General features: G+C 37.3%; 3 protein-coding genes across 5 annotated transcripts; 2 read left to right on the forward strand and 1 right to left on the reverse strand.

Moving 5' to 3' along the window:
* Positions 1–244: 244 nt before the first annotated feature.
* LOC120719258 (serine/threonine-protein phosphatase 4 regulatory subunit 2-A-like) lies at positions 245–5,782 on the reverse strand. 2 transcript variants are annotated; one of them, XM_040008344.1, is made up of 9 exons: positions 5,672–5,782; positions 4,674–4,755; positions 4,322–4,492; positions 3,189–3,282; positions 3,032–3,069; positions 2,779–2,853; positions 2,467–2,613; positions 1,934–2,220; positions 245–1,474 (listed from the first exon to the last, which is right to left on the reverse strand). In XM_040008344.1, coding segments are annotated over exons 2-9 (1,104 nt in total). In that variant the 5' UTR covers positions 4,676–4,755; positions 5,672–5,782; the 3' UTR covers positions 245–1,184. The 2 variants fall into 2 exon arrangements, with proteins under 2 accessions (XP_039864278.1, XP_039864277.1); XM_040008343.1 differs by lacking the exon at positions 5,672–5,782 and adding an exon at positions 5,407–5,562.
* A 116-nt stretch (positions 5,783–5,898) lies between these two features.
* On the forward strand, positions 5,899–9,920 carry LOC120719260 (eukaryotic translation initiation factor 4E type 3-like). The gene is made up of 7 exons (XM_040008347.1): positions 5,899–6,090; positions 6,971–7,043; positions 7,344–7,438; positions 7,523–7,583; positions 7,669–7,735; positions 7,877–8,032; positions 8,124–9,920. The coding sequence occupies exons 1-7, from the start codon at positions 5,924–5,926 to the stop codon at positions 8,168–8,170; spliced, it is 666 nt and encodes a 221-aa protein (XP_039864281.1). The 5' UTR covers positions 5,899–5,923; the 3' UTR covers positions 8,171–9,920.
* Positions 9,921–11,094: 1,174 nt separating this feature from the next.
* Positions 11,095–23,384, forward strand: LOC120719256 (forkhead box protein P1-B-like). Of its 2 annotated transcripts, XM_040008332.1 has the most exons (17): positions 11,095–11,226; positions 13,786–13,926; positions 15,056–15,088; positions 16,871–17,008; positions 17,095–17,184; positions 17,924–18,044; positions 18,290–18,395; positions 18,498–18,605; positions 18,878–18,965; positions 19,276–19,353; positions 19,467–19,662; positions 19,824–19,900; positions 19,991–20,092; positions 20,217–20,344; positions 21,182–21,236; positions 21,380–21,543; positions 21,639–23,384. In XM_040008332.1, the coding sequence occupies exons 2-17, from the start codon at positions 13,801–13,803 to the stop codon at positions 21,799–21,801; spliced, it is 1,773 nt and encodes a 590-aa protein (XP_039864266.1). In that variant the 5' UTR covers positions 11,095–11,226; positions 13,786–13,800; the 3' UTR covers positions 21,802–23,384. The 2 variants fall into 2 exon arrangements, with proteins under 2 accessions (XP_039864266.1, XP_039864267.1); XM_040008333.1 differs by lacking the exon at positions 15,056–15,088.
* The last annotated feature ends 696 nt before the right edge of the window (positions 23,385–24,080 follow it).

The following is a 24,080-nucleotide window of genomic DNA, read 5'->3' on the forward strand; positions in this document are numbered from 1 at the left end:
GTTTGAGTGGAACGATTTCACAGGTGTGACTAAAATGCTAGATATCAACAGATAGGTGATACAGACAACAACTGTACATAAAATTTCATATTTTTTTTGTGGGCTAAAATTTTATAATGTCAGGAAATGTTTCTATTCTCATAACATTTTGAGTGCAGCTAAACAATAATTCCCTGGACACAATTGTTGTGTTAACATTAACCCGGATAAGCAACTCCCTTAACACCAGCTGGGCAAAGTACGGTACACTTCAAATTTCAGCATTTATTGCTTTCCATGAATACTATGATACAAGCGCAAGCCTTCAGTTTCCAGCGATGATCAGTTTTACGAAGGCAGTGGACATTTATTACAAGTCTACAAAAACTGATTTACATACTGATACATACTGTAAAAATTCCTAATTATCAAAAGTGACGACTGTAAACTAAGGTATGACATACATAAAGTGTAAAAGTACCTTGTATTCTGTTTACAGGGCTTGATGCAGAAATGGCTACCCTTAAGCAAAAGCAATATTCTATCTAACCAAACTGGTTACTACAATACCGTTTTATACTGGCTTCATAGAATGAAAACCAAAACTATAACATTTTCCACATCCTTCAAGGGGTCAAAGCTGACAAGTGCAAGATAATGTTAATAAGAAATATATTTACGGTATGTGCTTCATAGAAAAAGCAAACAGAAATATGTGAAGCATTGCTTCACATTCTATATGGCAGGTGTCCTCGTTCACCTTAAGAGACACATTCATTAGTGAGATAGTCAAAACAACTGTGCTTAGGCTAAAACAAACTCTATCAAACATATCTTTATGGAAATACATGCCGAATGAATAATGAAAATTCAGAGTACATCAGTTACATTAGTTATTAGGGTTCAATTATTACGTTCAGATATAAAAATCAAGGAAAAAAGATTAGAAAAACTTTTAGTCAACAGTGAAAAAGGCAGTCTCCATAATCTTCTTTTACATCCATGCCTTCCAGTTTAAAGACCAGGTGATGTGTGGCCTTGAGAATTGAAACTGATTAGGACAAAAAGATCCTTCTGTGAGGAATCTAGAGGTTCACATCACTCTTGGTCCTTACAGGTCCACAGTGCTACAGATATACCCTTGGTGTGGTATCATACAGTGTAAAAAAGAAAAAAAAAAGTCAGATGGCAGACAGGCCTTGAAGTTAGTCAAGTTCCCCAGGCTCTATCGCAGTCTCTGCACTGTTTGAAATGCCAGCAACGCCCTCTGTTGACAAGTCTGGTGAATTACTGGAAGAGGGGATCTGCTTGTCACTGCTTAAGTCATCTCCATCGCTGCTGTTTCCTTCCCCACTGTCCAGCTCAAAACTTTCCTCTGATGGAACAGGCTGCTCAGATTCGTCCACAGTGCTATCGCTCTTCAGACTGTGGTCAGCCGTATCCTCAGATGAGTCTTCTTCCACCTCAGAGGGTCCTGATTGTGTGCTTTTTGGCTCTGGAAGCAAAGAAGAAGGTATTTTAACATGATGTTTTAAGTGACATTCTGCAGCAACTAACTGGTAGGCTATCCAGCTGAATATGTCAATTTAAAGACTAGTGCAATAATACTTTAATATGGAAAGACACATCAATGCACCTTTATCAGAAGCTAAGAAGGTATAAGGTGAGAGATTTTCACAAAACTATTCAGAACATTTGCCTGTTTGAAAGGCACAGAAATCTTGCTTTAACTTTAGGCTAACTAGGTTTTAGTCAGTTTGCATTTATGTTCTACTACAGAGAAATGGCAACAGCCAAGAGATCTGTACTAAAAAGATCTATGTTGTCTTTTTTGTAACACGTATAAACCCCTGTGTATTTGGACTTATAAGAATGCAACTATTATGAAGACACTATCAATTACTGTAGTGTCAGAAGTTATAAAATAGCCTAAATAAGGATCATGAACACATACCATGATTGTCCGATACACTAGGTGTGTCACAAGACGTTCCACTTTTGTATTCTTGACCACAGGAGTGTTTTGAAGACTCTGGTGTCTCTGGCGAGCTCTCTGGCGAGCTCTCTGGCCCTTGATGGCAAGACGACTCATTTTTTTCATTTGTTGTTTCATTCTCCTCCGTTTCATCAAATTTCAGTCTCTTCACCTCTTGCTTATCACCATCAGAATCCTCTTCTTCTGGGTGTTTATTCTTTATCCCACTATTTGGCGTCATCTCACCTTCTGATAGTGAGGTTTCACTGAAACAAACACAGTAAAATCTGTTAAACAGATTATATACTGAAATGCCAGCCGATGAGTTGCTCTTTGTTTGTTTTTTTCTTAAGGCAGGGTCTTGACAAAACCTAATTATAAACGAGAGGTCAAGAGAGGAGATATAAAAAAAACTAACAAAAACCTAAAAAGCAGGAATTAGTGTAGTGTAGTAGTGTGTCAAGAGTATAACACACTCTTGATAGGACATATTACCAGATCAAACAATTTACCTTACGCACTGCTCCTCCACCTCCTCTGTGGTTGGCTCTGGTTCTTTGCTGACTGGACAATCAGGGAGCCCGTTGGTGGAAAGTGATGTTGGCAATGACAGCTTTGGTCTGTTAAGTGGTTTTGGTGTGCCTGGCCCATTCACATTTCTACTCCAAAAGAACAAACTATTATTTCTGACAGGCAAGATAGCTTTGTCTTTACTATACTGTGGTTGTCCTTATGTAATATGGCTTTAAAATGTTCCCACTTGCTAGCAGTTTATGAAGCAATTTCAAATTTGTATAAATCAGTCACTGACATTTTGCACCCACCTGTCTGTATACAGAGAAGAGTTGCCAGGAAACATCACCCCATTCATTCTGTTTATACTGGATGCCCCATTTTTCCTTTAAAGAGGTAGAAAGGCACAAAAAAACAACTGGCTGTTAAATGGCTGCCGTAAGTGTGAGTCAATAATAATGCATAAAATCTCAGGGGACCATTACTGTCAACAGAAGCAGCTTGAGAAAAATACAGCACACAGAAGAGCAAAGGAAACAGAATCTTAACAGCCAATGTACTCACTCTGACGTGGGGTAGATACAGCTCACCACCATTACATTCTGAAAAGGAGAAAAAATATAAGCTTTTTTTCAAGCCTGAAATGTACATTTACATTCTGATATGCTAATATTGTTTATCTTTTTGTTTAAATACTAAGATAATATGGTTTATTGCTCACCTTCTCCAAACCCCTGAGAAACTTGTCTGTTCCTGTGTAGTTTCGCTTAGGGTCCATAAGGAGTTCACACAGACGCTGAATGGTGAATGGGATTCTGTGAATTTAGAGAAATATTTAGGATCAGGGAACAGATGATGATGAGTATAAGCAAGTAAGAGAGAGAGAGAAAAAAAAGAATAATCTGCATGTATCTGGTCAGCCACAGTCATAAATGATCACAAGCTATGATGCAAATAATTTAGTGAGATTGCTTATTAACATAACACTTCATATAGTTTGTTTTAAAGTGTTAAAAGTGTTCCCAGTGCACACACCAATCGCTCAAATACAGATATTTGAGAGCAAGGCAATGATTTTAGAACCTAAAAAGGCTGCTTCCAACTAAACACGTTACTTTGCAAAATATGCACAAAAACTATTCTCACTGAAGGTGGAATCAATAGATCTGCTTCACCAAACACTCTTGAATACACCCAGGCTACTAAGCAGGAGACGCTAGCAGTTGGTGATGTGAGGCACAAAAGTAAACAAATGACTCCATCGAGCATTGCTGGAGCGCTTGCTAGTTGCACTCTATATGATAGTAAGATCACATCCCAGGTAGAAAACATTGTTCATTTTTATGTCACAATATTGTGCAACCTCCCAAAGAGTTATAATGTTAAGATACCTTGGGTATTGTTAAACACTTCTTTTATTCTTTTAATTAAATTTTCCAGGGGAAAACACTCTGTATACTACTGTGTCACTGCTATTGCACTATAAGCCGGCTGTTGGCATCTTGTTTCAGTAGATTCACACTGCCTGCAAGATTCAATTAGCAATTTAGTATTTTTTCACCTATCAGAAATATTATTATTGCAGATTTTCTTAAAATATTGTGATATAATTTATGAGGGTATATTGCCCACCCTGTTAGACACAGTGCAGCACACAGTGGGCAGAATAAAATATGAGTAAACCTTGTACATTTTTTATATAAAATGCATGCTCAAACGTTTTTGTGGTTATGTTTTGATTTAACAGACAGCATATAAGAATACCAATAATAAAAACTATTGGTTAAAACTCAGTCACTACTGAAGTTGTGACTAAGGATTTGTTTACCATTGCTCATTATAATCTCAACTCACCCATTGTATCCATCCACTATTTTTAAGATCCTCTTCTTCATTTCTTCAAATGGAACAAACTCTACATTGGGATTATGTGGTCCTCTCTGTTCTGGTGTTGCAGCATGAAAATCATCCATGACTTTTTCCAATTTAAACATGAAGTATGTTTTGAACTGTGACCATGGGATCCTGTAAGACAATGCAAGTTTGCTTTAAACAAATCTGTTAGGGCACTGCTGATTTTATTTGCAGGAAAACTGATGTCAGTATTTCTGTTTGGCAAAAAGAAAAGTTGTAAAATTGTTAAGTGCAGTTGTGTAAAATTTAATGGGTGTAGCCATCGTTCTTGACATGTACCCATGGTACTCACATCGGTTGCCCCGTCTTGGCAATATGACACAAAAATTGCTCCAATGGGGGACAGGTGTCTTTCTTCCCTTTCTTCTCAAAATCTGTAAAAGCCAACATTAAGGAACAAAAAGAAAGTTTAACTTTAATAACTTTAAAACAAGCTAGGAAACAACGCTGATCCCCAAGATAATAAAACAAATGCATGCGGCTGCACTGAACTAAATATGAAAGGTGAATACTTTTAAAATAACCTGAGAAGATAATGTTTGGTTTCAGGCTTCTCCAAATTACAGTGACATCAATTAAAATATTTACTGCTGCAGCAAGAGAAAATATATTTATTAAAGAAGACCAAATGTTAAGTGCACCTTCATAAAATCCCCAAACCGTTCTCAGTTAACTATATGGAAAGTTCCCACAAGTTAGTTAGCTAGCATTTTATTGTTAGCAGCATGTTGTGACGTTATCAAGCTAGCTGTTTACATAATCGCTAAGCGTCCGTGGGGAAATAAAAAGGTGTAAAGTGTGTGAAGACGAAATTTTTGCATGCAGAAGGCAGCATTAAAACGGTGAAATGCAGAGACTGAATTCAGAGACGCTAGATGCTTTTTCTAAACGCTAGTTGTTGTTGATAAGCTAAGTTACGAGATAACGTAGTTAGCAAACATGAGACATTTTGCTCAGGGCATTAAACCAAACATAAAGGAAATAATTAAGCTAATAATAACTCATTTAACAACTGCAAACATTGCCTTGAAACGCTTCCAACAATGCGTCGATGTCCATTGCTGTGGCCAGTCACAGGCAAGAAATACTTGCAGGTTAGTATCACGTTAGCAGGTAGCAACCCAACAAAGCTGGTGGCAGTGACGACTGCGCATGTCAGCAATTACGTATTCACATTTGCGGAAGACGCGAAGATCAACAAAGCAGAGCTCTACCCCCCGCAAAGAAATAAGTTGCTAAAATTAAAATACTTGTTATTCTCGCCGCGGAGGTATTAATATTTTCATTTACTGGATGTGCAGGATTACGTGACGGAAACTTCTCGATCGCTCTGGCGAGCTGTAGATGCCGCAGGCAGTCAGCGGGGCGTCATCGTTTTGTGTTGTGACGGCGCAAACCGGTGAAGCGACCAATGAGTCAGCAGCTGATCGTGGTTAGTTTTACCTAAGGAGCCTATATATTTACACCGCGGACGACGGCAACAGTGAAAGCAAGACATCTGCTAGTTTTTAATACGTGGTCACTTGGTTTTCAGTGGTAACGATGGCAGTTCCAGTAGCTGCATTACAACTGAGCTCATCATCCAGCCCGAGTCTGCTGGAGCACAACATTCATATCAGTGACAGAAATTTGGGAGGGATTTCTAATAACAATAACAATGGAAATGACACCCTGCCTTTACATTCTCCGTGGACATTCTGGCTCGACAGGTAAGAAACTGTTTAATTTCACCTACTCCCGCTTGTCTTAGCAGTTGCTGTAGTTGTCTGGGTGAACTCTTTGTTGTTGACCTCTTATGGAGAACAAAGAGGGGAAATGAATTTATCAGGCCTCTAGTGTAAGTCAGGCATTGCAGCTTAGATAATAGCTTAGATATAACAAGTGATCTTAACAGCAAAACGCGGATTGTTGTTGTTGTTGTTTTTTCTTTATTTAATCAGAAAAGAACATTGCACGAGATACACATACAAAATTCTTGGTAATGGTGATGCAGCTTATCTGCCAACTGTTTCCTGTCTGACCTACATAAACAATTCCTCTTCTTGGAAGGATCTTAAAATAAGCAAAGGGTGTAATTATGACTGGCTAGCTGAATATTAATAACTCGGCGTGATTTCAGATAAGGTCACTGTACGTTCTTATTAGCACAGGTGTTATTCTGTTGCTGCTCATGTGATTGTTATTGTTTAGTGAGTCACTACTTCTGTTTAAGTAAAATTTACTTTTACTTTTCAATAAAAGTTTCTAGTTTGACACTAAGTAATCAGAGCTGAACATAAGCAACACTGAGTTACACAAGCCCATCGTCCACTGTGTGCACAAATCAGAGGGTGCAGTGTTCAAACGGGGTCAGTGTTGTTTACTGTTTACTGGCGTTTTTGTCATCTGATCCCCCCCCCCCCCCCCCCCCCAAAAAAAAAAAAAAAACCACTCTACCCCATCCTGTCTGCTCAGAGGGCATGATTCGGACACATGTGATTAATATATAATATAGCTCAGAAAAACGGTTTATTTACTTGTTCTGAGATATTTATAAGCTTGAATTTAAAAAAGAAAAGAAGGTAGAATCTGATTTTCTTTTCGTGATAGATCTCTACCAGGAACAACAGCAGCTGAGTGTGAGTCAAACTTGAAGAAAATCTACACTGTGGAGACTGTCCAGGTACGATGAATACACAAAGTGGTTGTACATTTGTTGGTGGTTGGTGTTTAAAATTTTTATGATTGATGTCTTTGTATTTAAAAGCAATTCATAATTTTATTCAAAGTACTCTCAGCTCTTGACTAAGCGTCTTGTAATAGGAATGCCAGTTTATCAGTGGGTGTGTGTAGATAAGAGTAATGAGGAAGTTCTTTTTGGCCACTGCAAAATATCATCAAGGCCAAATGTCTGTACTCTGTGTGTTGGTAAATGGTTCAATAAAATGACCCATTTCCTCTCTTCATCTTTGCTCTGGAGTAGAACTTTTGGAGAGTTTACAACAACATACCTGGGGTCTCCAGCTTGCCACTGAGATGGAGCTATCATCTGATGAGAGGAGAAAGAAAACCACTCTGGTGAGCTGAACCTCAAGAACAACATTTGTTTTCACATGATGTCATTTTTATCATTTGTAATGGCACTTCCTTGTTTGTATACAGGGAAGAAGAAAGCAATGCCAAAGGTGGTGTGTGGAAAATGAAAGTACCCAAAGAATGCACTGTAAGTTATACAACACATTTAAGCGTTTATTTTGTACACTATCTACTTTCATGGTCATTAAATAAAGCTGTCTTCTCATTTATAGTCTGCTGTGTGGAAGGAGTTGCTTTTGGCTATTATTGGAGAGCAGTTCAGTGATTATTGTGCTGCAGGTAAAATTCTTTTAAATGTTCTTGATTGTGATTATATATTTTTTTAAAATTATTATTATAGTCTGTAAAACACCATTGCTATTATAGCTTGCAAACACTATGAGTCAGAAATGCTTAATAATTATTTTTTATTTTTTACAGAGGATGAAGTAGTTGGAGTCAGCGTTAGTATAAGAGACAGAGAAGATGTCGTTCAGGTCTGGAATGGAAATGCTTCTTGTGTTAACGAGTCAAACATCATAGGAAGGATCAACGAGCTCCTTCCACAAGTACCTTTTAAAGCGGTGTTTTATAAACGTGAGTATTTTCTTCTTTTCTTTGGGTGCGGTATTATCATTTTTAATGACTGAAATCATGAGATGTGATAAGATCTTCTGTTATATTTCAGCCCACGAGGAGCACCATGCTTTCGAAGGAGGTAGATCAAGACATTAGCAACTTTCAAGAACCTTTTTTTGTGTGGGTTTGTTTTGTTTTGTTTTGCTCATGAACGTGTTTTAATTTTCTTTTGGGGGGGGGGGGGGGGGTTGTGATGATAATACTGGGGCAAATTTTGGAGCATTCGATTTGCTTCATGTATCATTTTAATTACCTCAATGTAGTTCACGTATAAAGCCTCAAAGTCAAGGAAATTTCACATCTTTTAAGTATTATTGTCATACATGATAAAAAATATCATTGTTTTAGTCTAAAGTAAAGCCATTTTAGTTTAAATATGTCTACAGGAGTATTTGTATGTTTTAAGTTTTGTTTTTGGTTTTTTTTTTGTTTTTTATTTTAATACTGCACAATTTTACAGAATTGTAACCAAAACAGTAATTTGTGTAGATGTATTCTAGCTTACTTTGTGTAGTTTACCAAGAACATAAAAAGCTAGGTCTTTGAACTACATCTAATTTTGGGGCAAATTTGAGCAAAGAAAGTATCACAAGCAAACCTTTATATTAACAACACATTACACAGCTTTTCTAGCCAACAATTTTATCTTTTTGTAAATTACAGTAAGAAAATACTGTTGTCTGTTCAGGACAAGATGAATAATTAGTATTCTGTAAGGCGACTATGTGAATATAAATTGCACTTTTTTTTTTTTCTTGTGTAGAATAAGAGGAATGGGGAAAGGAATATGTTAGTGTTACAATAAAGTGACCTTGGTGCACAAGACACCTTGAGTAGATGCTGAGAAATATATGCAATAATTTCTATTCTGTAGGAAATTTGCCGTGTTGTGGTTGTCATTTTTATTTAAGCCTCTGCTCCATATCAAGCACTTTGTACTGTGTATATAAGACGTCTCATAATCCCTCTGGAGTTAACAACATATGGAGTTGTGGTAACTGAGACCAAATACAATTTGGTTTTGTGTCACCTATCTAATCAAGTGCAATGTTTTTATGTATTCTCTTAAGTCTGAAGTACATAAAACTGCCCCCAGAAAATATGACCAATAAATACACAACACAGAGAAATCTATCACGAGGGCACAAAGAAGCTGTTGCTTTTTGGAGCCAATTTAAATATTTTTAAGAAGAGATGTTATTGTAGCAGCAATGCCAAAACTACAGGAAAAAAGTTCATTAGTGATAGTTTATTTCTGTTGTACTAAGGTGGTTTTAGTTTCTCGAAAATTCGTTGCCTCTGTGGTGTCATATGAGTAAACCTATGTGCAATTTAAGATCAGCCATGTTTAAGCATTGTCAAAATTCATGTTAAAATGTCTCACCAAAGGCGCCTTTTCAACAGAGCTTTTTTTTTTTTTTTTTTTTTTTTTTTTTTAAACTGATACTGCAATACTCATACAATTGACTTGATTTCCACAAAATTACCATTGACACCAACAGAAAGACTGCTGCTGTCATTTATCAATCAAATGTTGACGTATTTGTAATGTGGCTCAGCTTCAGTACTCTGCTAGATGAATATAGCACTTGCCAAAATTGCTTTCTTTAACCCGTAACGTTCCGTTTTTATAGTAACGTTAAGAGCACATACTGTAGGATAAGAGAATAACAGTAGCGTTTCCTTGCACATGTACAGCTGACTAGTCATTGCAGATCTCAGACCTTGTAACTGATTGTTGATCTTGGATGGTGCCTTGTGTTCATCAGCAGTTTACATTGTTAAAGTCTTCTGTTTGTATGATTTGTATGATGATGTTTAAAAGAAATAAAAATGTTCAAACTTTCATGTTTTTTCTTTCTTTTTATTAATACTTTTCTGCTATAGTTTAATTAAACTGAATATGAAAGAATATACTGAAATTTTAGGTGCTATCATAATAGAAAAACACTGTCGACAGGAGTCCCAGAAAAGGTCATGTTTTAGAAGTGTCTTCCCTTCTTCTTGCTAAAGATCACTGCCTGAGCATTTAAGGTACTGTAATATATGCAGAGTAATATATGCAGAGCACTGTCCACTTCCTGCTGTGACAAAACAAATTTCCCACGTGTGGGACTAATAAAGGTTATCTTATCTTAATCCTACACCCTACGGTACAGCGAATGGGGGGGATGATAAACTACTTCGTTTTTTATTTTTATTTTTTAATTTGTAACGTGGCTGTCGGTTTCTTAAGAAACAAAAATCAAATGTACTTATGGATTCGATTTCATGCCATCCACAGGTAAAATATCTCCCTCTTGCGGTCACATAGAAGCACGGGTATGCAAATAGAAGGGTCCATTTTCATCTCTTAACTCTAGTTGTCTTTGCTGAAGATTTGGCGTTTTTGTTGCGATTATCATTAAGCCTTGCGGAGTTTTATCACCCGTAAGGTCCATATTAACAGCCCTGCCAAAAGTACTGAGCCAGAATTTTGTATTAATCGACGTTTAGAACGTACTAAAATAATATATGGCGAACCTACCTTCAACAGAGAAAGTGGAAATAGCGCCCTTTTGCACTAGACTGAGTAACCTCAGTGCATGCTAATGGTTAAAAACTACATAAATTAACACATCCTGTCACATATACTACGAAAACAATATGATTATTACTAATCCAGTTTAAAACTATATTTATTTATTTATTTTTAAATATCCTTTAAATTCTGATACAGTAGAAGTTTTTTCTGTTGATTGACATTTGAAGCCACCTATGCAGACTTTATAAAATGAGTGCATACAAGCAAACGTTGATAAGCTTTCTTTTTTTTTTGGGATAATATTCGAAGAGTGGGTTATTTATTTTTTGTTATTTTATTTTAAATATTCACATTTGTATAAATAGGCCGTGGACCTGTCCTTTAGAATGGAGACTATTTCTTCTATGGACAAGAAACTATGATTTTGTTTCCTGATAAAATGCGTCAAAATTTAAGCCGCTCTCAAACAGTCCGCGTGTGAACCTGACGTCACCATTGTTTACTTTTACCTAGGCCACGCCCTCTGTTAGCAACTTGTGGCTAGCTCGGTACCGAGGAAGGCACTGCTCCGAGGGATCTGCTTCAGACACCACCCCGAGTCAAAGACTATCCGCGTGTACATAATTCTGTGAGTAAGCGTTAATTCACCCTAGCGCGTTCACCCATTAAATGAACACAAAATGTAACATTACATGTATTGTTATATTAGCGTGGGGAGCGAAACGAAGAGGAGAGACAGAAACGTTTCTTGCAAGCTAGCGTCAAGACTGCTGTTAGCTTTTGTTGTAGCAGCTACTTTGAAGGAAAATGCTTCCCGCAGTGTTGGCCGTTTTTCTGCCTGTTATTTATTGTTATTCGATAAGGCTAGGTCATGTGTATAGTTAACATGCAGACTTTCTAACCTCCCGTTTTCTCCGGATGCGTGTTTTATATTAGCTTATGGCTCAAGTCCTTAACGGAAATCTCAGATTGCAGTGGTGATGTTAACGGATATCGATTCCGTTCTCATTGATAATTACATTGCTTTAATTAACAAAATAATGTCTGTTTCAGATAACGTTCATTTGTCTTTTTAAGCTGATATTTTAGGTGTTGGGTGGGTGTTGAAATTTTCGGCTGTGCCCTGCGCTCTGGATGTAGTTAGGCGTGACGCTGAGTTAACTTCAGACAATACAACCTCAGCTTGTTAAATGTGGAATGACTATATTATTAAAACAGTCGTATGTCTTGTACAGACCAGCCTATCGCTTTGAATGCTTATACTTAAGATGGGCAGTCGTGCCTCGTAGACGAAAGCAAACTGAAACCTAGACTTAGCAACTGGTTCAGCTGGTACATGTAAAATGTAATGGGTTAGATTTAAGCACTTTGTAATTCATTTTAAGTAACAATACTAAGTTAAAATGTACTGTTTGTTTTTGTTGATCTGAAGCTGATGCTAGCAACATTTTCTGGCACAAATGGATAAAAATCCACATTAACCTTTCAGCAAATTGCAATTCATTCGACTGGTCTGAGAGGAAACTAGGTTTCTGCACCACAGCAAGGCTCAATTTTTAGGCTTATAAAATCTACCCCAGGGTTAGCATGAAGATTAAAAGAAAAGTCACTTTAGAAAGTAAGATCCATATGTAAAGGACTACCACCCAGTTCCACCCAGATTCAAATCCACTACAAAATCAAAACTCAGCACTGTCTTTTTCTCTCTCGTTTTTTAAGCACATGCATGTCTTTTATAGATTTCTCACAGCAGTCTACTAAATATAATTCTGAGAAAATGGGTATCATATAGCTTTGTCAGTATCGCTCTTACATAAGTTAACAGTTAAAGAGTATATTATTCAGCTTTAGTTACTGACTTTTACTGATACGACATAGTAGTTCATCCATGGAATTAGTCAAAATATATTCATGTACAGGATTTATTTCTTTATGAAAAGCCCATTTGCAGTGTTTGCTTACATAAAAAAAATAGTATTGGTTTTCATTACTAGAAAGTTGCCTTTGAGGCGAGACCAGTAAAAATGAATGCACTTGCTGTTCAGTCCATCTCAAAAATGCTGGCACTACAGCACAGTTGGATGAAATTCTGTTTTGTTGCATGCATAACAAAACGTGAGGAAATCACACTATATTCGGCCTGGATTTTAAAACTAAGAGCAACCCCCAACCTTGTTTAAGAAAAAAAAAAAAGCGTTTTACTGGAAGCACTGCCCTCTGTCTACAGAGCTAATCCTGAAAGCAGAAGCAAACTGTGGATGTCTCATCAACAGCTGTCTGTTTTAATCAGTTATGTTTAATGTTATAAATTGTAGGAATTACCTACTTTTTACCAGCAAGCTTTGACTCGTCAGTGAATGACACATCACCACTGTTAGACATAGCTTTCTATTCTACGAACCCCCACGTTTTCAAAGATTTTTTTTTTCTAAGCAAGGTGTTGCTACTATTTTGTTCACAACTTTATCTGAGTGTATGTAATCTTATCAGATTGTCTGTCAGATGTTTCCAAAATGTTGACATTGACATTCAGTCGTGCCTAACTGATTGATTTGATTAACAGATTAAACAGACTTGAATATGTGGCTGTGGGTATTGCTGAAAATAATGGCTTTATCCTTGAAGCTGCGTGGTCTGTTTCATTTCGGGTTTTCTGTGTAGCTTTCCATCTGCTTATAGTTGTTTGCCTACTTTATTTATCTTTGTTTATGCTGCTTGGCTTTTGACTCAAACACTCCCAAGCTGTATACATAAAAGCCTACTTGTGCATTGTACTACCTGCCACAGCCGTTTATGGCACCACCTGGTTAATGGTAAATTGTTCCAGAAGGAAGATATGTTTGCACATAAACACGAACCCAGGGCCCCTGTGTTTACAGTAGCCATGGCAGCACTCAGTTATTCAACAAATAGACCTACCGTCCTTCTCTCTCCCTTGTAGAAGAGCGTGTTTGTATAGCAGGGTAGGGCTGTAACAAAGTACTTTTTGACTTTGGTAGAAGTTGAGTTTCTCTAGCATAGTAATTTTAAAGACTGCTGAATACTGCTTAAGTTATCCTGAAGAATGGGCTTCTTATTATCTTGAGAAGTACTAGCTTTGCCAAAGGTGTCCAGACAGTTGCATTCACCTTGTCTGCCCTCCTAAATGTATTATAATGGTTCATATTTTTTTTCCCCCCATTTACAGGTCATAGAAGTCCAGATGCATGAGTCTCGGTCAGATCCAACAAGCCACACCATTCAAACAAATCAGACAGAGAACGGGAATCATACTGAGAATGAATGTCGACTGAGGAGTAGCCAAACTCCTCCTCCAGAGGCACCCAGGGTCAGTCACTCTCAGCTGCATTTGTTCAACACATCAGAATATCTATCTATCTATCTATCTATCTATCTATCTATCTATCTATCTATCTATCTATCTATCTATCTATCTATCTATCTATAATATTAATGGATCAGAATTATCCATTAATTAATTTAATTTATTTTCTTTGTTTGTATGTTTGCAATGTGATTTACAGATTAATCTGTAACTTTGCTACATGTGCTGCAGACAGGTCTGAGAGTATGCTGCTTTAATATGTAACTGACCTGATAATTACACTATTTCCAACTATTTTCCCCAAGAAACTTTTTCAGATATATGTAATCAATAAATATACCAATATAGGTCACCAGCTAATGGGTTGGTCTGGATAATTATCTTTGGATATTGCACTGTTAGACCAAAATTTCGTTGTACATGTACAATGACAATAAAGGGCTATTCTATTCTATTCTATTCTAACAAGCAAATGACATGGAGATACCACTAAATGCTTCAGAATCTTGATTAAGAGAAAATCATTTGTTTGTTGCTGCCCTGAAGCAAGTTGCATTCTGTTCAGAAATGCTTAAATGTTTTCTCTCTTCAGTGCATATGTGCTACTCTGTAACAAAACCATGGAGTTGTATTGGGGATGTGTCAAGATGTTTGTCCACAATGTTACAAATTTGTCCTGTAATTGAAGCAGATGTGTTTTCTTCTCTACACGTGAATATTTATTCTGGATTTGATTTTATGTATAACTAGCCTGGTATCCAAGCGGCACACACTTATTTGGACATACCAGGTAGATGATGCCATCGAACTCTGTGCACAGCTTATTGCTATATGATAATTTGAGGTTCTTTGTTTTGCCTTTTTAGCACGTAAACCTAAACCCTGACCGTCTTGTTTTATTTGTCTCTGTTTCTGCAATCTGCAGTATTTTATGTTTATTCTGAAGGGGAGCACAAGGATGGGGGAGCTGGTGCTGAGATTTAGAATGGGAATGGAGAGCATAACTCCTGTTTGGCAGAGGGATCAGTATTGCATTGTTAGTTTTGTTCACGCTCACATCATGTAGGTTAGAGAGGCTGTGTTAGATTGTGAGGCAGAGCCTTGTTGCTGAGCAGTATTTTTCTTTTTTCAGTGCCCAGATAAACGTTTCAATGGAGATTATCAGGTTTGTTGAACTAATTTTTTTTTAAAAATTGTTCTGTAAAATTGTGGTGACAGAAGGCTTGTTTCTTTCAATTTGTGTGCTTAGTTAAATTGTGTCTGTATGTCTATGCATGTGTTAAACCTTTTTTTTTTTTTTAAAACTTGAATTCATTTGAGTTTCCTTTTTTGAGCCACATCTATTAGGACATTTTAGTAAGCAATACATCTCATAAAGGGAGGCATACTGTGTTTGTTTTTCAGCAACTTTTTAGCATTTCTATTTGCTGTCAGTCATCTCAGAGTTCACAAGACCAGTCTTGCGGGAACAGATCTGTGTTTACACTCAGTTGCTCACTGGTATGACTTTCAACAATAACAACAACAGAAGATGTTTGGACTTGCTGGCTACCATGGCAACAGGGATTAGGCAAAGGCTGTTGTTGTGTTGATGGTGTCCACAGAAAAATAGAGGGGCCAACTGGCTCTGTCTATGGGATAGACCTGTTTTCATTGCTTTGATGGCCACCTCTGCAGCATTGAGTTTCATAAGAAAGGACAAACTAAGAGGCAGTCATCTGTTATTGTTAGCCCAAAGCCTCTGTGAAATTCACTGTCAGTTTGTTTACCCGATTCAAAACAGACTCTGCCTTGGAGAGAAATGTTTGTTTGTGGTTCAGACCTTAATTAAAATACGAATCTCAAGTTCTGTTTTCGTAAACAGGCTCTGTATGCTTTTTTATTCATTATTTATATCTCTGTGCAATTTTGATTACTCTGTTTATGTTTACTGTAAACATCCCCTGAGCTGTGAGGCTTGACAGTGAGGGGGAGGGTGTGGTAATTGCTGCATGCCTAGCACAGGATGTTGTTGTTGTTTTTGTGGTACTGGTTGTTGTTGTTGTTTTGATGGAGTTCTAATTCCCCTAAGCCATCCAGTGCTGCCGTTGTTTTTGTTGGGTACATTTTTGGCTGAAATGATTGTTAAACCATTTCCCAGAGACTGACCACGGTTGTGGGAATAACAAACAATACTAGTACTGTGAGTTACTCTAAATATTGTTTTTAATTTGATCAAGGTGTGTGTGTGTAGCTCCAGTTGTTTGCTGACAAATTGATTTTGATTTATTAGAAAAAAACTGATTTAGGCATTGTAACTGACATCCAGTTCATTTAAGAACTGTGAAATACAGCCTCTCTCATTTGCACTATCATCCCTTTAAAAAAAAAAAAAAAATCATACACGATACCAAAAATGAATTATCTTTGCATTGCAGACAATGCATGTGAAAATGTCAGCTTGGATTTTAGGAATGTGTCATATTTTTCCGCTATTATTTGAAGTTTTATTTACAAAGTACGGTAAACCAATTAGAGGTGCAGTCATGCACAACAGTAGGTTTGACAGTATGTCCCTTTAGTGGCCAGTTTTCTGCTACAAAGCATTAACTTCAGATAATACAAGAAAATTGCTTTATATGTGGATTGGCCAAGCAATCGGGTGATCCTAAACAGACATGCTTTGTTTGAGCAGCACACAGTCTTGTGAAGAAGTCGGATGGGAAAATACACATATGGCCAAAAACAATAAACTTTTTTGTTTACATGTAAGTGCACAGATGGTTAGAACTTGCATAGATTTGTTGTAGCATGTACGCACAACCATAGAAAACATACATCCTTTGTGTATTATTATACTTGCCTGTCAGTGCAGCAGTATGTCCTTCACAGGCTTGATTTCCTCATGTTTTTCTTTTTTTGTGTCCCATGTATAGACTTTAACCTTTCTATTTTGTCTTTGATGAAGGTTCCAGTGTCATTGTCCATGATGACCCCACCAGCAGAGGCTCCACAGCAGCTGCAGCAGACATCACAACAACAAGTCCTCAGTCCCCAACAGCTTCAAGCCTTGCTCCAGCAACAGAAAGCACTCATGTTACACCAGGTAATGTATGCTTAATATTTTTCCTCTTCTACACTGAGCACAATTTATTTGTGAGGTTAACTCCAGTTGTATGAACATGTCTGCAGCAACAAATTCAAGAGGTCTTCAAGAATCAGCAAGAGCAGCTTAATATACAGCTGCTGCAGCAAAAGAATGCTGGGATTGTTAGTCAAGAGGTAAGATTTGTTTGTTAAGCGTTATTTTTTTATTTGCTATAGAGACCACTGTGTATAGATATCAACATTAGGGTATTTGGTATTACCAAGAGCTCATATTGTTTTACCTGGAATAATACTTTTTACAAGTTCTAGCTCTGTGTTTGTAGATTGTAACTGATGTATAAAACAGCACTAAAGCTAGGCTGTAACAGCAGCAGATTGAGGTTATATCTGATGTTTTATAAGCTGTGAACGATTTTTATGACTCCCAATTAGTTTAAAGGCTGCTGTATACTGTTTTCTCCTCTAAATATATCAGGATTATACGTTTTACATACGTCACATCTTCAGAAAGTATACGTTGCTCTTTCCCAGTATTTACACTTGAAAGCCTTGTGGACTTGAGTACACACTTTGGTACCAGCAAGTGTGTTTGTGTGTCCCATTTACTATCAAAAGCCACACAGCTTGTGTGCATGAATTTGTATAGCAGCAAGGCATCATCAGTCTGTCCTAAAATCATTTGTCCATTGCCACTCACAATATGTACTTTCTGTTGGCTCTTAATAGAAAATCGTAAGATAAAGTTACGCTTGTCTGAGTGCACAAGGCAGCAAGTGTGGGTTTGTTCTTGCTCAGATTTGTTCTATTTCAGTTTGCAGTTGCATTTCAATGCAAACAATCAGTAGAAAGAGTTCATTTGGCAATTACAATATTGCAACAGATAAAGAGTTCACTGACTGATGTTCTGTCACAGCTGACAGCCCAGCAGATTGCCATCCAGCAGCAGCTCCTTCAGGTGCAGCAGCAGCACCTCCTCAACCTTCAGAGGCAAGGCCTGCTGTCTGTGCTTCCTACCAGCCCAGCTACACCCCCAGGTATGTGTCTAACACTCCCTGTTGCAGATTCATTTACTGCAGAGCTCAAACACCTAAACAGATTGTTTTCAGTTACAGTGGTTGGTTTTTGCTAGTGATTGCCAGAATGTTAGGTTTTAAGTAAACAGTGATTTTTTTTTTTATCGTGATCTTAATCATCTCGAGGAAATTTTTCTCTGTAAAATGCAGTAATATCCCACTGTATCGTACAACAATTTATCTATAGTATACATGTGCACTTTTAGGCTGTGAGAATGGTAGCATCCTGTCAGCTGGTGGAGACACCAGAGAGTCTTCCAGTCAACAATCTACCACCAATGGTCATCAAACTCTTCTGAAGAGGAAAGACAGGTGCTTTTGAAATTTCCAGTCTTGTCTAAACCTTAGTTGTTTTTTCATTTATTTGTATCTAGCTTTCAGTGCACTCACTCTGTTGCATTATGTGTTTTGCAGTGGTCCGCTGGATGAAAATACACAGAACAGCCATCCTCTGTATGGAAATGGGATGTGTAAATGGCCTGGCTGTGAGACGGTCTTTGGGGACTTTCAGGCATTTCTCAAGTGAGTGTTGAAATCTAGCATTCCTCTAAACTGGTGTTCATTCATACATACTTGGATATACAAGGATGTGCCATTGCAATAAATGATAAAGTAATATATTTATCATATGAGCAATGATATAGTATATTTAATGTTTTGGTGAGGAGCAGTGAGTGCTTTTTTTGCTGCATTACAGAAGCGTACTTTAGCATTGTTTTGTTTTGCTCCCTCCTGTTTGTGCAGGACATTGTTTCCCTGAAGCATGTCATGATTTTGAATTGTCTTGTTTGCAGACATCTAAACAGTGAACACACACTGGATGACAAGAGTACAGCACAATGTCGTGTACAGATGCAAGTGGTTCAGCAGCTAGAACTGCAGGTACAACATGTTTTCTTTTACCTAACACTTTTAGATTTTGTTGCTTCGTTTTCCCTTTCCCTCTCTAACTTTAAAAAAATGAAATGCAACTATGATGATTAGTGTTGTGTTGAGTCTTTTTTTTTTTTTTTAACTCTCAAAGTGTATGTGAAAATTTTTGCAGTTGTGGTGTGTTTTCACACCAGCGTTTTATATTTACACCTCTCAGGAGGCCTGGAAAGAAGTAGTTTCCACACCAAACTTCACATTGTCATGTAACACAGAATTAACCATCCATAAACTTCTATTTTTGCCTTTCGTTTTAACACAGCTGAAGAAGGACAAAGAACGACTGCAGGCTATGATGGCTCATCTGAAATCCTCTGAACCCAAACCTGCAGCACAGCCTGTAAGAACCTGCCACAGCTGTTTCCTTCAATTAAAATAAATAGTGTTTTGCTTGTAGTTACACCAACATTTTGCTGACTTAACTGCTTTGTTTTCTGTTCTTTTTTTCTTCAGGTTAATCTGGTGTCTAATGCATCGTTCTCCCAGGCAACATTGCCCAAAGGCCCTCCTCCTATGAGCATTTCTCAGAGTGCCACGGCACCATCCACACCCTTGACACCACTCTCTGAATCTCCCTCAGTTCTCACTCCCAATAGCATGTTCACTGGAACCCCTGTAAGGAGGCGATACAGCCGCTCTGTAAGCCAAGGTAACTGTGAGATCATAAGTCACAGCTTTTAATTAATAATGTTTTCATGGGGCAAAAGTGCTGAAATATCCTTCTACTAAGATATAATTGGAAATATTTGTTATATGTTTCACTTTTATTGTGCATATGTGTAAATGTGGCTTGTTAATGTCTTTACACAGATATAATTGATAATAAGGAGTTCTACTTGAGCACAGAAGTTAGGCCTCCATTTACTTACGCCTCTCTCATAAGACAGGTAATGTGGAACTTTTTTCAGCCACGTAAAGCAGATCACTACATCTTTTCTGTTATTTGGAGCCTCTCTTACATGTTCTGTCTCTTTCAGGCTATATTTGAATCACCTCGCAATCAGCTGACATTAAATGAAATCTACAACTGGTTCACAAGAAACTTTGCATATTTCCGGCGTAATGCAGCTACTTGGAAGGTATTGATATTTATATACTGTATATTAAATGTCATTAAAGATTTCAGTTTGAAACGGGAAAAGAAGCTAATTCCTTACTTGAAGTGTGGAGTTCCTAAATGTGTGATTTTCTTATATTTTGCAGAATGCAGTCAGACATAACCTCAGTCTCCATAAATGCTTTGTACGTTTGGAGAACGTGAAGGGAGCCGTGTGGACAGTAGATGAGATTGAGTTTCACAGGAGGCGGCCCCAGAAAGCTGCTGCTAATGGGTATGTACACTTTAGACGTGACGGCCGTGCACTTTCAGATGTTACTAGAAGTCAGACGCTTGGCATCAAGGAACTTGACCTTGTAGCTTTACCTCACAAGTAAAGAGTATTTACTGTCAACAGGTCATGGAGTTTTAAAGGCTTGGGAGTGTGCTATGATAAAAATGGAAAAAAACTGAGGGGTTAGAATTGCAGATGTTAAATGATTAAATGCTAAAAAAAAATACCCAACAACAACAAAGGAGATCATCTAAATTGTGTTAAATAAAATATGAACAAAATGTTGTTTTCCACAATGTTTCACTCAGACTCATGTGTTTGTGAGCAACAGTAAATGGCCTGCTTTTTGCCGTTCACAAGAGCTAAACTTGTACTTTTACATGAAATCAATAATAGTAAACCAAAATCTGTAGTGTATCAAAACTGTTACGAGGCATGTTTCTGATTGCATCGTCTTGCAAAGATGACTCAAACTCTTAGCTATTGTGGATTTTGCTAAGTAAACAGACCTGGAGCGCCATTGTATATTTTGGCAGTACTCGTAGTTCCTTCAGATCGAGGGAAATGTAACTTAACACTATCACCCTTAGTTACTGTTGCTATTTCAGTTAGAAATGTGCGTTTAAGATAAGCTTGCATTTCTGAATCCCTCTTAAGTCAGCTCCATGCACACAGCTTCTGCAAACAAATACTTTTAAGAATATTAGAGGGAATTTACACATTCAACAACATTTGCCTTCAGTAAAATTCCAGGACAGAAGTATGAATATAGTTTTAGACCATTTAAGTATTCATACTCAAATGTAATAATTTGCTCTTGTATTTATATGCTAATAGATCTCTGCTGAAGAACGCCCAGAACCGTACAGGCCTAGCTGGATCTGCCCTTCAGGTAACAGAGAAATGTTAATTATCTTGTTGTTTGTGTGTATTGTATTACAAATAAAAAGATGTTTGATGAATGAATTATCCTAACATAGTATATGTGTTTAAGCAGTGCTATAAATACACCTCTGACAATATTTCTTTTTTCAGGGTGGTGGTCTAGAATGCAACTCTCTATACAACCCAGCTTCTATGGGCAGCATCCCATTGCATTCCTTGCCTCATGTTCTCCAGGAGCAGATGAATGGAGCTCTTGCTAATGGATCTGGATACCAAAGCGACAGCAGTGCAACACAGTCCCCACCACAGGCTTTGTAAGTGTCCCTATTCACTGAACTCTTCAGTGCATTTGAATTACCTACTATTTAAAGTCTGATCACATTTTCGTTCTCCGTGTTTACCAAACCAGCATTAAAGAAGAGCAGGAGGATGAGGAGATAAGCGAAAATTATCCCTATGAATCTCCGGAGAGCACAGACGAGCACGGCCACAGCCCAGAGATGAACAGAGACGATGACAACGGTAGCCCGGAGAGGCCCAGCCTTCATCTCGACCGTGTGCCTTCCCTCTGACTTTGAAGTCCAACTTCTCAATGGCAAGGCTGCCAGTGTGACTTTGTATTAAAAAAACAAACAAAAAAAACAACAACTTCAGCTTCATCTACGTAACCAAACACTCTGTTCTTGGGAATCTTTTTCCGTTATTTTTTTCTTTCTGTATTTATCAGCGTCTCTTTATTTTTTTGTTTTTAATCTAGCTCTCAAATGTTTTTTGTATAGTTAAGTGAGATCACAAACAACATTTGTGAAACTGTCTGTCTGTGATTCTTCTTCTTAATCTTCTTCTTTTTTAAAAAAAAAAATACATATATATATCTGTACAGAAAAGGACCATAATGAGCAGAGAAGCCAAAGGAAAGGGAAAATTGATGAGCCCCTTTCAGACATGGGATAAAAAAAAAATGCTGGCTTTATCAGTCATTCATATCTGGATTACTTTCATGTGTTAATCATCTTCATGGCTTCACACATACAGTACCTGACGGTGACTTGAGAGAGCGTGTGTGTGCAATATTCGCTAATATTCAATATGCGTTGGTGGCAGTATTATTATTGGCTCAAGTGAAGTGCAAACACACCTATGGAATGTTTAGTTCTCTTTACTCATTACGAGCACTGTGTGTGTGTGTGTGTGTGTGTGTCTCATTTTTCATTTGGAAAAAATCTAGGCATATAAAAATGGCCTTGTTTATTGCATAGGGCCATTTTCAGCAAAAATATCACTCTGTTTTCTCTAGAAACTATTTGACTACTTTTCAACAGTCACCCCCAACCACAATGACTGTGCATGTTTGCGGCAGACTTATGACATGCTAGTTTTGCTGGGCAGACCTTGTAGTCATCTTTGGCTTTGCATGTTTCTCTTGTTTGCACAGTACCATCTAATCTCGCCATGTCGCTCACGTTTTTTTTGTTTTTTTTCTGCCTGGGAGTTAATAGTGCATTCCTTTTTTAAATTTTAGTTGTTTAATAACAGTTGGTAAATGGTTTCTAGTTGCATTACCACTACTATCTTGATTAATTGTGCATTCTTAAACCTTAATATGACTGAATGAATTCAACCTTCCACTGTGTTCAAAGTAATGCGTAAATGTTATTTAGTCCAACCTCTAGACTGCAGTGGTGACTACAACAGAAAAGTGACCAAGATGTTCACACGAAGATGAAGCTGACATGTTAAAATGCCGTCAGGTTAATGGTTCATGTCTGAAAGGGGCTGAATTAAAGGGGCTGAAGTAAGCACTTCACAATGATAGTCCTACTCTTTATAGCTACTTAATGCTATGCTGGGGCCACACTACCTGATTTTATTTTAGTAGTCATAGTATATAAAAATTTGTAGAGGAATAAAAAAAAAATGTTGCTTTAAAAATGAAAATGTTCACTGCCAACATGATCTGATATATTTGTATTTAAGGTATAATCAAATGATCAAAGGAACACATAGCGTCTTTATACTTGTTGGTCTTTTTCACCTCTTCCATCAACCTTGAAATTTGCTCTAACTGAGCTTGTAAGAGTAGATACTATAGATTTACCATTATTGTAAACCAATGCATCTCTATGAATAATAAATTCCTCATGATATATGTGAATAATGTATGTGTCTTTGATTTGATTTTCTGATTGTTATTTTGGGAAGAATTTATTGTTTCACATGCAAAAATTAAAGCTAGGTGCATTTTTTTTTTTCAAATGCTGACAGCTCAACTTCTCAGCAGTAAGGACACTTTTTTTTAACTGTAGTATTGTGATATGTCAGTTTTAAATATATGCAAGTGCATACTATAAGCAAGTGTTGTTTACAAAAACCAATGTAGTGTTAGAAACACTGGTTGAGGCAAGATAATAAATGTTGCATAAAAGAGCATTTTATGCAAGTCTTGTCTTTCTTTACTTAATAAATGAAGGGGTTAGATAAGTGGCTTTTGTTGACCTTCCGTTGATGTAATACTGTAACTGAACTGATGTTTGGTCCCGTATGCCGTCACAGATTTGTTGCACTGCTTCTTCATTAGAAGTTACTGATGGATCAAGAGTGTTGTCGCAAGGTGTGTGTGTGTGCGCATTATGATGTACTCGATGTGCTCAAACTTAGAGGGCCTGCAGATGAAGATACTACAGATTAAACCACTGGTTGAATTAATACCAGCACATACCGGTAATCACCTTTAACAAGAACAGCATGCAACTTTGTTATAGAGCCCCTTGTGCCATTGCTGAAACAGTGCTTTGCATTTTTGTTTTTTTACAAATGCCAACAATAAAGTGAGGACATTAAATGAATGACT

The sequence above is a fragment of the Simochromis diagramma genome, unplaced genomic scaffold, assembly GCF_900408965.1.
Source record: "Simochromis diagramma unplaced genomic scaffold, fSimDia1.1 OVJJ01000545.1, whole genome shotgun sequence".
NCBI lineage: Eukaryota > Metazoa > Chordata > Actinopteri > Cichliformes > Cichlidae > Simochromis > Simochromis diagramma.

Bases quoted from the DNA above. Each gene is read 5' to 3' on its own strand.
- LOC120719258 (XM_040008343.1), bottom strand. From the start codon at position 5,440: ATGGACATCGACGCATTGTTGGAAGCGTTTCAAG. The intron at 4,493-4,673 runs GTGAGTACCATG...ATTGTCTTACAG, and splicing joins GCCAAGACGGGGCAACCGAT to GATCCCATGGTCACAGTTCA. The intron at 2,221-2,466 runs GTAAATTGTTTG...TGTTTGTTTCAG, and splicing joins GTGGAGGAGCAGTGCGTAAG to TGAAACCTCACTATCAGAAG.
- LOC120719260 (XM_040008347.1), top strand. From the start codon at position 5,924: ATGGCAGTTCCAGTAGCTGCATTACAACTGAGCTCATCATCCAGCCCG. The intron at 7,736-7,876 runs GTAAAATTCTTT...TATTTTTTACAG, and splicing joins CAGTGATTATTGTGCTGCAG to AGGATGAAGTAGTTGGAGTC. The intron at 8,033-8,123 runs GTGAGTATTTTC...GTTATATTTCAG, and splicing joins TAAAGCGGTGTTTTATAAAC to CCCACGAGGAGCACCATGCT.
- LOC120719256 (XM_040008332.1), top strand. From the start codon at position 13,801: ATGCATGAGTCTCGGTCAGATCCAACAAGCCACACCATTCAAACAAAT. The intron at 15,089-16,870 runs GTTTGTTGAACT...TCTTTGATGAAG, and splicing joins GTTTCAATGGAGATTATCAG to GTTCCAGTGTCATTGTCCAT. The intron at 19,354-19,466 runs GTAAGAACCTGC...TTTTTTCTTCAG, and splicing joins CCAAACCTGCAGCACAGCCT to GTTAATCTGGTGTCTAATGC.